Here is a 13,778-nt window from a genome sequence, read left to right on the forward strand (position 1 = left end):
CTTAAAGGTACACTCATAACTACAACACATTTACGATCCATAACAAGAGTGAAGCTACCAGGCTCGAGATATACACACAAGTTTGATTTGAATAACCGATGAGCAGTTCTGCAGTTGCCAGTACAGGGACCCTCAGCGAGGGCTTACCCGTTTGTGTCCGGTGTAAGAAGTCTATCACGAGCGGCCATGCCTACGAGTTGGGCGACGATAAGTGGCACACTCATTGTTTCTCATGTTATAGATGTGAGAAACCACTAAGTTGCGACTCAGATTTCTTGGTCCTGGGAACAGGTGCCTTGATATGTTTCGACTGTTCTGATTCGTGTAAAAATTGTGGTAAGAAGATTGATGATTTGGCAATCATCTTATCATCATCGAATGAAGCCTATTGTTCGTCATGTTTTAAGTGCTGTAAGTGTGGAGAGAATATTACTGATCTAAGGTATGCCAAGACGAAACGAGGGTTGTTCTGTTTGAAATGTCATGAGAAGTTACTGGCAAAGAGGAAACATTACGAACAGAAAAAGAGACTACACAAAGATCTACCCACTATCCCGCCTCCTGTTCCGAATATATCAGAGGAGGAAGAAGAGGAGGAAATGGAGGAAAAGAGTGCTCAATCCCGATCAAGAGAATCCAACACCCCCAATCTAATTATTCCAGCACGATCAGCCAATAGACCGATTTCTCCATCGAGAAGTGGCAATTCACATTCACGGTCCAATTCAAGGTCATTCTCTAATGTGTCAACTTTGATCAAATCCACCTCTGAAAGTGTAGTGGCGCAATATCTGAATAAAAGCGATGATGACGAGCAAAATACCGATACCAATGAAAACGATGCAATAGGAGAAGAATCTAAACTTGAGGAAAACCGTCCACAACATTCAAGAAACGTATCTATAGATTTTGTTCTCAATTCTACTTTAGAACATGGTGATGAAGAAGATGAAGAGGATGGTACTGACAACGTAGTGTTGGAAATACCATCATCGAATAAAGATTTATTGAGTAGAACACCATTAAGAAATACACTCAACGATAAAACCTTTAAATCTCCAAGTTCTTATAGAAGAGGTATGATTCTTCGAGATGACGATGGCGATGATAACAGTTTGGATGATGGCACCAATACTAAACAAAGTATTGAGGCTATGTACATTGATCCCCATGATTTGGAACCAAAACAATTAGATTTATTGGAGGCACCAATATCACTAGCTCCACCAACTGAGCCTAAACATGGATTAGCTCTAAATTTTGCATCGCCTCTTCTCGAAAAACTCGAGAAGCAATCAACACAAATCTTTGAACATCATCAAACTACCACCACTCCATCACATCATCTGATCTCACCTACATCTACTCCCCATTCTGCATCAATTTCAGTAAGGACAGAAAATTCAAAGAATGACAACATAGTCACACCACAGTCATCTAAGCAAAATCATACGTCCCATGGTATTCTTGGTAGATCTCTTTCAATGAAGTCTAAAAATCTGGTTCATAATCTGAAGGCTAAAACTATTGGTAATAAACAAGAATCAAAATCACTATCAACGCCATCCTCAGAGAATAACAAATCCAGTTCAAATCAAATTCCTACTCCCGATACACATTCAGGATGGGGTGTAAGTTCGTTTAGTAAAGCTTCACAAACAATAACTCCACGTCGTACATCCTCAAGGGGTAAAAGTGATACTACTGTATATGCTGCCTATGGAACGCATCCAAATTCTATTCAAGAGGTTAGTAATGAAAGTAGCGAAGATTCGATGTTTGAAAACAATAGTACTAATAACATAAGAAGAACAAGGCACGGAAGTAACTCCATTCTAAGCTCACCCACCAATGTGGCCATGTATACCACACCACCATTAGAAGATATGGCCACATTTGGCAGATTGAATTCATCTTCAACTGCACTTTCACATAGGAAGTCGCTAAGTTGGCAACTACAACAGCAAAACCCCAAGGCAACTAAGATAACCAATCCGATAAGCGAAATTCAAAATTTAAAAGATACGAGGTTATCAAAGGATGCCCGTCTTATGGATGATACATTAACAGCTGAACTAGAACTACGGAAATTAAGGGTGGAAATAAAATCTTTAGAGGCAAGGAAAAGTCAATTACTGATTGATATTGATGAGATGCAGTCAACCAAGTGCAACCTTTCCCAAGAAATTGAATCCTTGAAATTAGATAAGGAATCATTTCACTCAGTAAGCACTTCTGATGACCGTGCTTCTTCTCAACCAATAGGTGATGCTATTCCATTAGAAGAACCATCTCCAGTAAAGCAAATTTCAACTGCTAGTATGGCGAGAACTGCTCCAAAACCAAAATTTTGGAAGTTTTTCTCTTCTCAAGGTGGTAAACAACCTCCTCACTCAGTTTCAACTCAAAGCCTTAACAATATTGGAACCCCACCATCATTATTTCCCACGGGGAATAATTCACAGTCAAGTCAACGCTTGGAAATATCTCCTCCTGTATTGCAAAATCCGAATGAATTTTCTGACGTTAAATTGATACCCCTGCATACTGCATCGACATCTACATCAGGCGGAGATAGTTCTTCCGTGAATTTATATGGATCAACATTGGTAAATAGATGCCAATACGAAGGCACTAACGTACCTTTCATAATAACAACTTGTATTACAGAAATTGAAAGTAGTGATGAAAATTTGAAAACAGAAGGACTTTATAGAAAGTCAGGCTCACAACTAATAATAGAAGAAGTGGAGTCTAAGTTTGCCAGTAGTACGTTTACCACTTTCGACATGACGAGATATGATATACATATTGTAACAAGTGTCCTAAAGAGATATTTACGAAAATTACCCGATCCACTATTAACATTTAAAGTATATGATCCCTTAATGAGATTGGTCAGGGAAAACAAACTGATGGGATACCTACCCTTGAATAATGAAATGGACAATACTCCCCTATTTGAAAAAGTCATAGAAGTACTTAAGAAAATATTAAGCAACTTACCATCGCAACACAAGGAATTATTGAAGGTCCTTTCAGCGCACATCAACATGGTAGACCATTATAATAAATGGAATTTAATGACAATGAATAATTTAGCTCTGGTTTTTGCTCCAAGTATTATCAGAGATTTCAATGGTGATAGGGATATTATCGATATGAAAGAAAGAAATTATATAGTGGGATTCATTTTTGCAAACTATAAACGTCTCATATAGACAGGAAACGATACAACTAATGAAACAACCACTTTACCCAGGATACTAAATATAACATGACTGGGGAAGTTGTATAAATACAATATATTACTATTTACGAACTCTATAAAATTCTATTAATTCTTTGTGTTTATAGAGAAGGCATACATATCAGATGCTTACTTTCATAAGGCAATCTACCTTTTCATAGACGCCAGGTATTTTTGATATCCAATATCCTCCATAATGTTCGCCTTTTCTAAGACTTCCTCCTCTTGTTTAAGTAGAAATTTATTCATCTTGGTTTGATATTGAAAATCAAAGCCACCTAATATTCTAATAGCCAAAAGAGCTGCATTAATACTATTATTAATCCCAACAGTAGCTACTGGGACACCTCTTGGCATTTGAACGATCGAATGCAGAGAGTCAACACCGTCAAGACATGACCCTTTAACAGGCACACCGATGACAGGAAGAGGAGTCATGGCTGCCACCATTCCTGGCAAATGTGCTGCCCCTCCGGCACCAGCAATTATTGCCTTAATACCCCTCTTTGAGGCTTCAATAGCATATTTACTCATTCTATGCGGGGTTCTATGAGCAGAAACAATGGTAACCTCAATTGGAACCCCAAATTCCTCTAAGAGTTTACATCCTGCCGACATTACTGGCAAATCGGAATCTGAACCCATTATTATCCCAACAATAGGTTTTTCTTGATCGTTGGCTTCCATTCGTTCTACAGCAGAAGTTTCGATAGGGGCTTCATCTTCAATTAATAATGAGGATAGCTTTCTTTCACATTCTCCCATCGAAGAACTAATGACGTTAACATGACCGATTTTTCTCTTCGGTCTTGATTCCTTTCCATAAAGATATACAGAGCAACCTGGCGTGTTCAATGCACGTTTACATATTCTTAACTCTGCATCCTTCTCTTCTTTATCTCCAATAATATTCAACATAATAGCATTAGTACTATTGGTGGATAGTGAGGTAAAACCTTTAGGCAAAGGTAAATCTAGAATTGCCCTCAAATGAGCTTCAAATTGGGATGTCACACATGCATCAATTGTATAATGACCTGAATTATGTGGTCTAGGAGCAATTTCATTCACTAGTATTTCACCATTTTCCAAATAAAACATTTCCACTCCAAATATACCACAACCTGGGAAAGATTTAATGGCATTTTCAGCCAAAAGTTTGGCCTTTAGCTGTACGGAATCAGGTACTCTAGCGGGGGCGTAACATAGATGGCACATATTATCTTCATGAACTGTTTCTACCACGGGATACGAGAATACTTGGCCATTCACAGAACGTATTACCATGACAGCTAATTCTTTAGTGAATAGTGACCATTTTTCTGCGTATAATGGAGAGTCTTTGAGAGTCTTCAATGCATTAGGAATGTCCTCAGGTTTCTTAACAACAAAATTTCCTCTACCATCGTAGGCAAATGTTCTTGATTTCAACATAAATGGATAATCAAATCGTTCACCTATGCGAACGAGGTTTGACTCTGTTGATTCTAAAATCGGTACACTTTCTACTACATTAATTCCATTCTTCATTAAATGTTCCTTTTGTATGTATTTGTCTTGGATTAACTGAATTGTCTCCGGAGTTGGATATATTTTCAAATTTGGATAAGTTAATTGCACACTTTGCAACGTCAACACATCCACATGTTCAATCTCGATAGTCAAAACATCACACTTAGCAGCTAACTTTTCAATATCTTGTGGGTTAGTGTACGATCCATCGACATGTTCAGAGCTGTTACTAATTTGCTTCGCTGGAGAGTTTGGAGCATCAAGTACGATAGTACGTATATTCAAACGATTGGCCGCTTCAACAAGCATTCTGCCTAGTTGTCCACCCCCTAATATACCGACTATTCTTTGATCCATTATTGTTGCTTTGCTGCTATTATTGCTTTTATCGTTAGGTTTGTATCTAAGATGCAGATGAGCTTCTTATATATGACCTACAATTGTGAGAATAGCGATGAAAGAAGTCAAAAAGTTTTGACATTATATAGAGAGGTATGTTCTTGAAATGTTCTTAAAAATATCCATTATTTTTCAGAGAAGTCAAGATAAGCGAAATAAAAGAGTCAGAAAAGTCGGACGTCAAAAAAAAGACAACGTTAATGCCAAGTAGCAAATAAAGAATATGGAATAGTAAAGAGGGGTATTAGGAACAGAGTATTAGTTATTATTATTAGTTATATTTTAGTAAATGTAAATACAGAATTAAGAAAAATTTCAAACGTGATTTTCTGAATTCCCCACATTATGATGAATATTAAATTTGTTTTGTTGTTCTTCAATCATGTTTAGCTCCTTTAGAAGTTCGCTTCTATTTGGTGAAAGCGTAGGAGACTCGTTTGAAAATGAAGAAGAAGGTTTGAGAATTGGTGTTGATGGAAGAAAATTCATTTTCAAGTTTCCATATATGGTTTTCGTTTTGGCTGACATATCTGATTCTATAAGTAGTGCACCTAAAGGGTGCTTCTCAATCTTCGAAAGTAGTTTTATAATTATTTGTTTGATCTTCTGTATTCTCTTCTCAACTACGGTAGAGGATGTCTCTTTTAAAGACGCGGTTATTTTGTTTTCCATCAAAGTATTTACGGTTGGTGATTGTGATGATGACATTCTCCGTTCGGAAGTACTCATATGCAAAAACCGCCTCAGTGATTTTGATCTAAGAATTTTGCCCTTGCTACTCGTTGATAAAGATGGTTCTATGTGGGAAAGTTTTTTTTCAATGGATTCACCACCCACTTGCGTTAGAAATGTAGTAAATAGGCCAATGCTAAAGTTTTTGATAAATGCATCCACGACTTCTACCTCATTTAGAACTGATTTGACATTCTCATTATGATGTTTTTGAAGGCTCAATACGGTGCTCATATTTACGTTACTAAAATCTTGCTTTTTCAAATCATACATTTGACAGATTTCAATTGAGGGGTAATTGAAGCAAAGGTTAATAAAGCTTTCTAGATTTGATTTATTCATGGATATAAACAAATTTAACTCCGTCACAATATCGAGAATTTGAGTCAATTGGGTATATTTTTTTTCATTTGATGCAGGTCCATCTCCCAAACCTAATAGAATATTAAGATTGTATTCAAATGAAGTTATTAAATGCAATAAATGTAATGTGGAATAGACGAAAAATTCTGGAAATATAATGAAATCTTTGTATGTGGTCAAATATTCATCTTGTAACGTCATTTCTGCCTCGTGTTGTTGTACTTGAGAGTCTAGTTTTGGAGTGTTTAATAGGAAAACTAACTGTAAGAGATTAACTCTTTTGAAAACCGCTAACGTAGTTTCATTATCATGGTGCCCCTCCATAAGGTATAGGATAAACTTTTGCATTAATCCCATCCTGTTGGAATTTATAGAATTATTTTTAAAATGAAGAGATAGATTGCTAAATGTCCCGGTGGAAGTTCCATCATTACTATTAGTCGTTGTTAAGTTATATGGTTTAGCAAATAATTTCTTCAAAGAGGTAGAACTATTTTTTAACTCCTGTCGGAGGGTAAATTTTTCTGGATTAGTTTGAGAATCATAAAGGATTTGACCGTCTAAATCATAATAATAATCCCATATATCAGAGTGCAATTGGAATATAGGATTATCCGTTCCAATAATTGCAAAAGCTTGTGAATATTCAGAAATGGGACTAAAAAAATCTCGTAGTTTATCAACAATTGATATGTCCATATAAGGAAATATCAATATATATTGACCATTGTAATATTTATTATCTTTTCCAAAGAAACAGCGAACAAAATTTGCCAAGGACATGACAAAATCTCCCAATACATCTTTTGTTTCATGCAATGAATTGATAATTAGTTTCCATGAGTAATTCTTCGTCATATCAGTTTTCATTAATAGAGGTATGAATTGTTCCAAAAATTTTAAAATATGGCTGTTGTAATTGGTAAAAATGGGTATTGGGTCACTTTTTACAAGATTAATTTGTAAAGGAATTTTCTTGAAATATGTAGGGAGTGCAATTGGATGAAAACGTGTAAAATAATAACTAATCAGTTGCTCATGAAATATGATCTTATTACCAAAGGAATCAATCGGTTTTAAATCATTTAGCTTTAGAATAGTTTTGAGTATATTTTCATTAGGATCAAATATCCTATTAATCATTTTTTGATTTGTTATTGATCCTAATATCCTTTGCATTCCAACATTAGAATTAAATTTTGTCACAATGGAGAGGTCCACGCTATTTATAATATTGAAAAGATCGATTACTGTCTGTAAAGATGCTCCCCTAGGTGATGACATATAGTAATCCAAAGTCATTGTTAGAATAGGCTTGAAAATGATATAATTTTTCAAAGTTGTTCCAATGGCTAATGATCTTATTATGGCCCCTCTGTCATTGGTCTTGTCTAGCTTTGTATTTACAACGTTAAAGAAAAACAGAGTATCCAAATCATCCTTTTTATTCTTTGTAAGATCAGATTCCAATTCTTCCTCTTCTAAGACTATACTGTATCTTTTCCTCTCGACCGTGGCCAAAACGTTACTTTTCTCACTGGCCTTATTAGAGTACGTTGGTGGCGGAAATAATTGATAATTCTGAGTGTACTTATTATGATATAATATAAAAGTGGTAAAATCAGATTTTCCTGGTACTTTCTCGACGTTATTAGGTATCATCAAACTTGCTATATTTTGTGGACCATCGGGGCTTAATTCACCATTGGATGAAAACTTAAAACCAGGGATTGTCTTTGGATATTGATACTTAACTATGGGTCCCAATATATTATCAAATTCTGCCGAAATTATGTATTCTACATTGTGCTGTTGGGTGGTAGAATGTTTTGTGGAAAGTCTGCTTTGACGTTCCGATTTTAATGTTACCGGACGCAGTAACATGATCTAAACGTACGGTTCTCTCTTGGTATGTGTACTGGGGGTTAAGTATTGCTAATACGGATCCAGAATGGTGAGATAGACCTTATAGTGGTTCTCCTTTTTGATGTTCAATACCTGCAATCTAAGTGTAGATCTCGATTTTTTAATGGCGCCATGAAATTTCAAAGAAATTCGATACAACATTCATCAGTAAATATACAAATTGTTAATGAAGATGAAAACGAAAGAAGATTATGAATATTGTTTGTATTAATGTTTTATATATTTCCAATAAAGTTGGCTATCTTAACTTAAAGAATTTTGGATAATTTTTCGTAAGTATAGAAGACTGCGGCATTTGAAGGTACTGCTCTAAGTAAAGTAATACCCAATCCTCGATAGAAGCCAGCTACCCCATCTCTCTCTAGTATCGATCTAACAGTCTCCATCAATGCAAGGTGTTCTGTTTGCATTATTGACTTTACAGTGTCTGCTGGGAATACACTACCATTAAATGCTAAACCAGCCGTTGCCCCACTAATCAATAACTGCCACGTAGTATTCACTTCGCTCTTGGGATCTCTCAAGGTCTGCTTCATTAATTCATAAGTTGCAAACCAGACAACACTCCCTATGGACTCCCTAATAAAAGTACTTGATTGACCTTGCCAGAGTCCAAAAAGTCCCTTCTCTTTAATAATAGATTTAATCGTTGGTATTATACGAGTATGTCTTCCCTCCCCTATTACCATTCCCTGATCCTCATCCTCCTCATCCTGTTGCTCGCCATCATTATCATGCAATGAGTAATGTAGATTCGAGATCTGTAACTTACATTTAATCAACTCGACAGGAGTCAAGACGAAACTGGCACACGAACCAGCAAAACCAGCAGATATTAAAATAATCAGAAACGCTGAGAATTCAGTGAACGCATTTAGAAATGAAGAACATTGATTGTAAGCCAAAAATAGGATAGCATTTTCCAAAGCCGCCCCAATCAAGGGCGACTCGATACCTTGGTAGAATCCTTCCAGTATACCTTCATTCTCGTATGTATATTTGATACATGACCATGTGCTGGGAAACATGTATGCTTCTTGTGTTTGTAATCTAACCTTTACTGTATCGAATGGATATTCTATGAATTTACCGATGGCACCTGCGATGGAACCCGCAAGAATCTCTCGTAGGGCGGCTCCAAATCCTCCTTCTTCGACAGCATTCATTGTTTCTGGTTTGAGTAATATAGATGTGGAAAATTGCTTACACAGAGACTGTTCACCGCACAAGTGATTGAGTTAATGTATATATTTGGTGTCAGATTATATAAGTTGAATAATTTTCCATTGCCTGAATAAATAATTTATGTGTCAAAAGCGCCAGAAGAAAAAAGGAATCCCAAATGGGTGTCGCATATAATGTAAGACCATACAGATATACAAAGAGGAAAGGTAGGGAACAGACATCCAAATGTAGCCGAGTGTGTGTATGCTTTCCAGAACCCGTCTTTTAATAACTTGACAACAAGAAGGTTTTTATTGTGACTACTCTAGGGAAAGGTCTTCAGACAGTTTTATTCCACTTGGATTTACACTAAATAAACTCTAAGCTTAGGTAAGCTTTCTGTAAATATCCGTGTGTAACTATTTTTTACCTGAAAAATTTTTCATCGCGCAGAAAATGGAAATTGGAATTGTCATTATTCAAACTTATCACCATCTTATGTCAGTTTAGTTAGAACTCTTTTTAACAGTTCCTTTTAAATCCTTAAGGAATAGTCTGCGAATTTTAATACCCGCTTAAATCGATTATTTCAAGAAAACTCATCAAGAATAACAAGAAGAAATGAAATACTTAGCTGCTTACTTATTATTGGTCCAAGGTGGTAATGCTTCGCCATCTGCTGCCGACATCAAGGCCGTCATCGACTCTGTCGGTTTGGAAGTTGATGAAGCTAGAATCAACGCCTTGTTGTCCTCTTTGGAAGGTAAGGGTTCCCTAGATGAAATCATTGCTGCTGGTGCTCAAAAGTTCGCTTCTGTCCCAGCTGGTGGTGTTGCCACTGGTGGTGCCGCTGCTGCCGGTGCTTCCTCTGGTGCTGCTGGTGAAGCTGCTGCCGAAAAGGAAGAAGAAGCTAAGGAAGAATCCGATGACGACATGGGTTTCGGTTTATTCGATTAAAGAAATAGTGGATATTAATACTATTTTCTACTCCCCATACAACTACTTCTGTGTTTATTTAGATATATAGATAATTTTCTAGTATAATCGATATAAATAGATATTTTTTCTTTTTTGTTTGCTTAACTGTTTGTTAATTGTTGTCGTTTGTAGAAGCCTTATTGCCCTTGAAATGAGCATCCATCGGAAGGTGACAAATGAAGGACAATATCTTATCACTTGAGGAACACTTTTATATCCCGTTTGAAATTATATTACAGGATGAATTCTGAGATTGAAATAAAATCATTTTAATTTCTCTTCAAGTGGACTATATTTTATATTTTTACTACAGTTATTTTCTAAATATTTATTTTGAATTACAAAGGGGTAGTTTCTTATTAAATAGCAACGGACCCAAATATTGAGATAACAGTACTTGATACAGTAACGTTGACAAGGCCTGTCCATGGTGTATAAACAAATCTAGAAGTATGGATTGTTCTTGCATATTCCGTAACCGTAATTATCTTCCAAGTCTCGGTAGTTTCTGTGCTTGCTGACAACGCCTCTGTTGCACTAGTAGTTTGAGAAAAAGCTGAGGTTATAGTAGCCGAAATGCCAGCACTCGACTGAGATATAGAGTTGTTTGATTCATAAGATTTGGTAGCTGAATTAGATACCTTAGCTGAGCTGGAGGACATAACAGAACTGGAAGCTGAGACAGAGCTAGATTCCTTAGCAGAACTAGAAGCTGGAACAGAACTGGAAGCTGGAGCAGAACTGGAAGCTGGAGCAGAACTGGAAGCTGGAGCAGAACTGGAGCCCTTAGCAGAGCTGGAAGCCTTAGCAGAACTAGAAGCTGGGGCAGAGCTAGATTCTTTAGCAGAGCTAGATTCTTTAGCAGAGCTGGAAGCTGGAGCAGAAGTAGAAGCTGAGACAGAGCTAGATTCCTTAGCAGAACTAGAAGCTGGAACAGAACTGGAAGCCCTAGCAGAACTAGAAGCTAAGACAGAGCTAGATTCTTTAGCAGAACTAGAAGCTGAGACAGAGCTAGATTCTTTAGCAGAGCTGGAAGCCTTAGCAGAACTAGAAGCTAAGACAGAGCTAGATTCCTTAACAGAGCTGGAAGCCTTAGCAGAACTAGAAGCTGGAACAGAACTAGAAGCCTTAGCAGAACTAGAAGCTCGAGCAGAACTAGAAGCTGAGACAGCGCTAGATTCTTTAGCAGAGCTGGAAGCCTTAGCAGAACTAGAAGCTGGAACAGAACTGGAAGCCCTAGCAGAACTAGAAGCTAAGACAGAGCTAGATTCCTTAACAGAGCTGGAAGCCTTAGCAGAACTAGAAGCTGGGGCAGAGCTAGATTCTTTAGCAGAGCTGGAAGCTGGAGCAGAAGTAGAAGCTGAGACAGAGCTAGATTCCTTAGCAGAACTAGAAGCTGGAACAGAACTGGAAGCCCTAGCAGAACTAGAAGCTAAGACAGAGCTAGATTCTTTAGCAGAACTAGAAGCTGAGACAGAGCTAGATTCTTTAGCAGAGCTGGAAGCCTTAGCAGAACTAGAAGCTAAGACAGAGCTAGATTCCTTAACAGAGCTGGAAGCCTTAGCAGAACTAGAAGCTGGAACAGAACTAGAAGCCTTAGCAGAACTAGAAGCTCGAGCAGAACTAGAAGCTGAGACAGCGCTAGATTCTTTAGCAGAGCCGGAAGCCTTAGCAGAACTAGAAGCTGGAACAGAACTGGAAGCCCTAGCAGAACTAGAAGCTAAGACAGAGCTAGATTCCTTAACAGAGCTGGAAGCCTTAGCAGAACTAGAAGCTGGGGCAGAGCTAGATTCCTTAGCAGAACTAGAAGCTGGAGCAGAACTAGAAGCTGAGACAGCGCTAGATTCTTTAGCAGAACTAGAAGCTGGAGCAGAACTAGAAGCTGAGACAGCGCTAGATTCTTTAGCAGAACTAGAAGCTGGAGCAGAGCTGGAGCCAGAGTTTGGCTCACTGGAAAAGTTACTAATCTGTGTAGTAGATGAAGTTTTCTTAGTAGGTGATTCTTCAGAAGAGAACACAGAATTCGAAGCCGAACTTGAGCTTTTCTTAGTGCTAGAACTTGGTCTGATGGTTGAAGTGGTGTGCAAAGAACTACTTGAAATTGAACTTGAACTTGAACTTGACGCAGCACTAGAAGTTAGTGGAGCACTTGAACTTGAACTAGAACCAGAACTAGAACCAGAACTAGAACTAGAGCTAAAAATTGTACTAGAACTTGACACAGCACTAGAACTTGAAGGAGCACTTGAACTTGAACTTAATATAAAACTAGAGCTTGAACTTAGGAAAGAACTTGAGCTTGATAATTGAATAGTTGATGTGGTGTTAGCAGTGACTGGTAAACCATCCGTACTTGTGGTAACATAGAAGAAGATGACTTCTTCAACCAAAGAGTGGGATGCCGTTACAGCAGTTGTGTATGGTGCAGGCAAGTCTGGAACTGTACCAGGGCAAACCGTATCAAAATGAAAGTATTCATAATAATCAGGAAATTCACTAACGGCACAATTTGATGGGTACGCCTGGGACGAAGTTTGTTCTGGTGGAAGAAAACAAGGGAGGACAGTATTATCAGGGGTTGAACATCGTACGGTTGAAAGCTTCCATCCAGCAGTTGGGTACCCTAAACCCATGTCTATTTGATACGGTGGGTAGGTTAGTATACCAGTTGTAGCATCGTATGTAAGGTTTCCTGTTGGGGCTGTCTCCATTAAGAAATAAGGTAGCTTATAACCTGATGGAATTCTAATTTTTGGAATTTGGCCCCCAGCGCTTAAACCAGTCAATTGAATAGGTTGCCCATCACCATTGAGTATCAAAATTGTTTGATCGACAGGATTTGAATAATCAATTGCGATTTCACCAGCTGAAAAAATACAACCACCACCCGTCATTGGAACATTTATACTTGCAAAACCTCCATCAATTTCAATGGAACCAGAATTAGTAACGCTTGAGGCGACATCACTGAAATTTAAACCCATAGCGCTCGAAACAATAATTTTACCCTCATTGACAAAGGTACCCTTTACCTTTACCACCGCACTCAAACCCAATAACATATTACTTCCCATTACCATAGTACCGTAGTTATATAAATTGCTGAATATGTATGTGTCTCCTGCAGTTGCGGCAGTATTCCATGAAAATAAATTTCCATGATTTATCACTGTACCGGTGTCAAAGGTAATTGCCAAATTTGGAACTGTATAACTTCCGACACACAAAGTACCATCAATAGTCAAATCACCGTTTAAAGTAATATCTGGTCCATCGAACAGTTGCAAGCTGTTTCCCTCAGCAATAGTAATTGACTCATTGGATAAATAATTTAAAATAGTTTGGTTTTTAACAACCACGTCTCTTGTTACGTCAACTGCATTAGTAAAAGAAAGTTGAAGCGAAAGTAACAGTACACTTGTTGACAAAAAAGACTTGAAAGGGTTCATTTCTG

The 13,778-nt window shown here is 37.5% G+C and overlaps 6 protein-coding genes across 6 annotated transcripts; 2 read left to right on the plus strand and 4 right to left on the minus strand.

The window, feature by feature from the left end:
- Positions 1 to 98: 98 nt before the first annotated feature.
- Positions 99 to 3,221, plus strand: RGA1 (GTPase-activating protein RGA1; the record flags this gene model as incomplete). The annotated part of the gene is made up of 1 exon (XM_003677823.1): positions 99 to 3,221. The coding sequence occupies one exon, from the start codon at positions 99 to 101 to the stop codon at positions 3,219 to 3,221; it is 3,123 nt and encodes a 1,040-aa protein (XP_003677871.1).
- Positions 3,222 to 3,397: 176 nt separating this feature from the next.
- On the minus strand, positions 3,398 to 5,119 carry ADE2 (phosphoribosylaminoimidazole carboxylase ADE2; the record flags this gene model as incomplete). The annotated part of the gene is made up of 1 exon (XM_003677824.1): positions 3,398 to 5,119. One exon carries the CDS (start codon positions 5,117 to 5,119, stop codon positions 3,398 to 3,400), a length of 1,722 nt encoding a protein of 573 aa, XP_003677872.1.
- Positions 5,120 to 5,476: 357 nt separating this feature from the next.
- Positions 5,477 to 8,140, minus strand: AFI1 (Afi1p; the record flags this gene model as incomplete). The annotated part of the gene is made up of 1 exon (XM_003677825.1): positions 5,477 to 8,140. The coding sequence occupies one exon, from the start codon at positions 8,138 to 8,140 to the stop codon at positions 5,477 to 5,479; it is 2,664 nt and encodes an 887-aa protein (XP_003677873.1).
- Positions 8,141 to 8,430: 290 nt separating this feature from the next.
- ORT1 (Ort1p) lies at positions 8,431 to 9,348 on the minus strand (the record flags this gene model as incomplete). The annotated part of the gene is made up of 1 exon (XM_003677826.1): positions 8,431 to 9,348. The coding sequence occupies one exon, from the start codon at positions 9,346 to 9,348 to the stop codon at positions 8,431 to 8,433; it is 918 nt and encodes a 305-aa protein (XP_003677874.1).
- A 619-nt stretch (positions 9,349 to 9,967) lies between these two features.
- Positions 9,968 to 10,303, plus strand: NCAS0H02180 (ribosomal protein P2; the record flags this gene model as incomplete). The annotated part of the gene is made up of 1 exon (XM_003677827.1): positions 9,968 to 10,303. One exon carries the CDS (start codon positions 9,968 to 9,970, stop codon positions 10,301 to 10,303), a length of 336 nt encoding a protein of 111 aa, XP_003677875.1.
- A 380-nt stretch (positions 10,304 to 10,683) lies between these two features.
- NCAS0H02190 (uncharacterized protein) lies at positions 10,684 to 13,773 on the minus strand (the record flags this gene model as incomplete). Its single annotated transcript, XM_003677828.1, has 1 exon — positions 10,684 to 13,773. One exon carries the CDS (start codon positions 13,771 to 13,773, stop codon positions 10,684 to 10,686), a length of 3,090 nt encoding a protein of 1,029 aa, XP_003677876.1.
- Between the last annotated feature and the right edge of the window lie 5 nt (positions 13,774 to 13,778).

This window comes from Naumovozyma castellii, chromosome 8 (genome assembly GCF_000237345.1).
Source record: "Naumovozyma castellii chromosome 8, complete genome".
NCBI lineage: Eukaryota > Fungi > Ascomycota > Saccharomycetes > Saccharomycetales > Saccharomycetaceae > Naumovozyma > Naumovozyma castellii.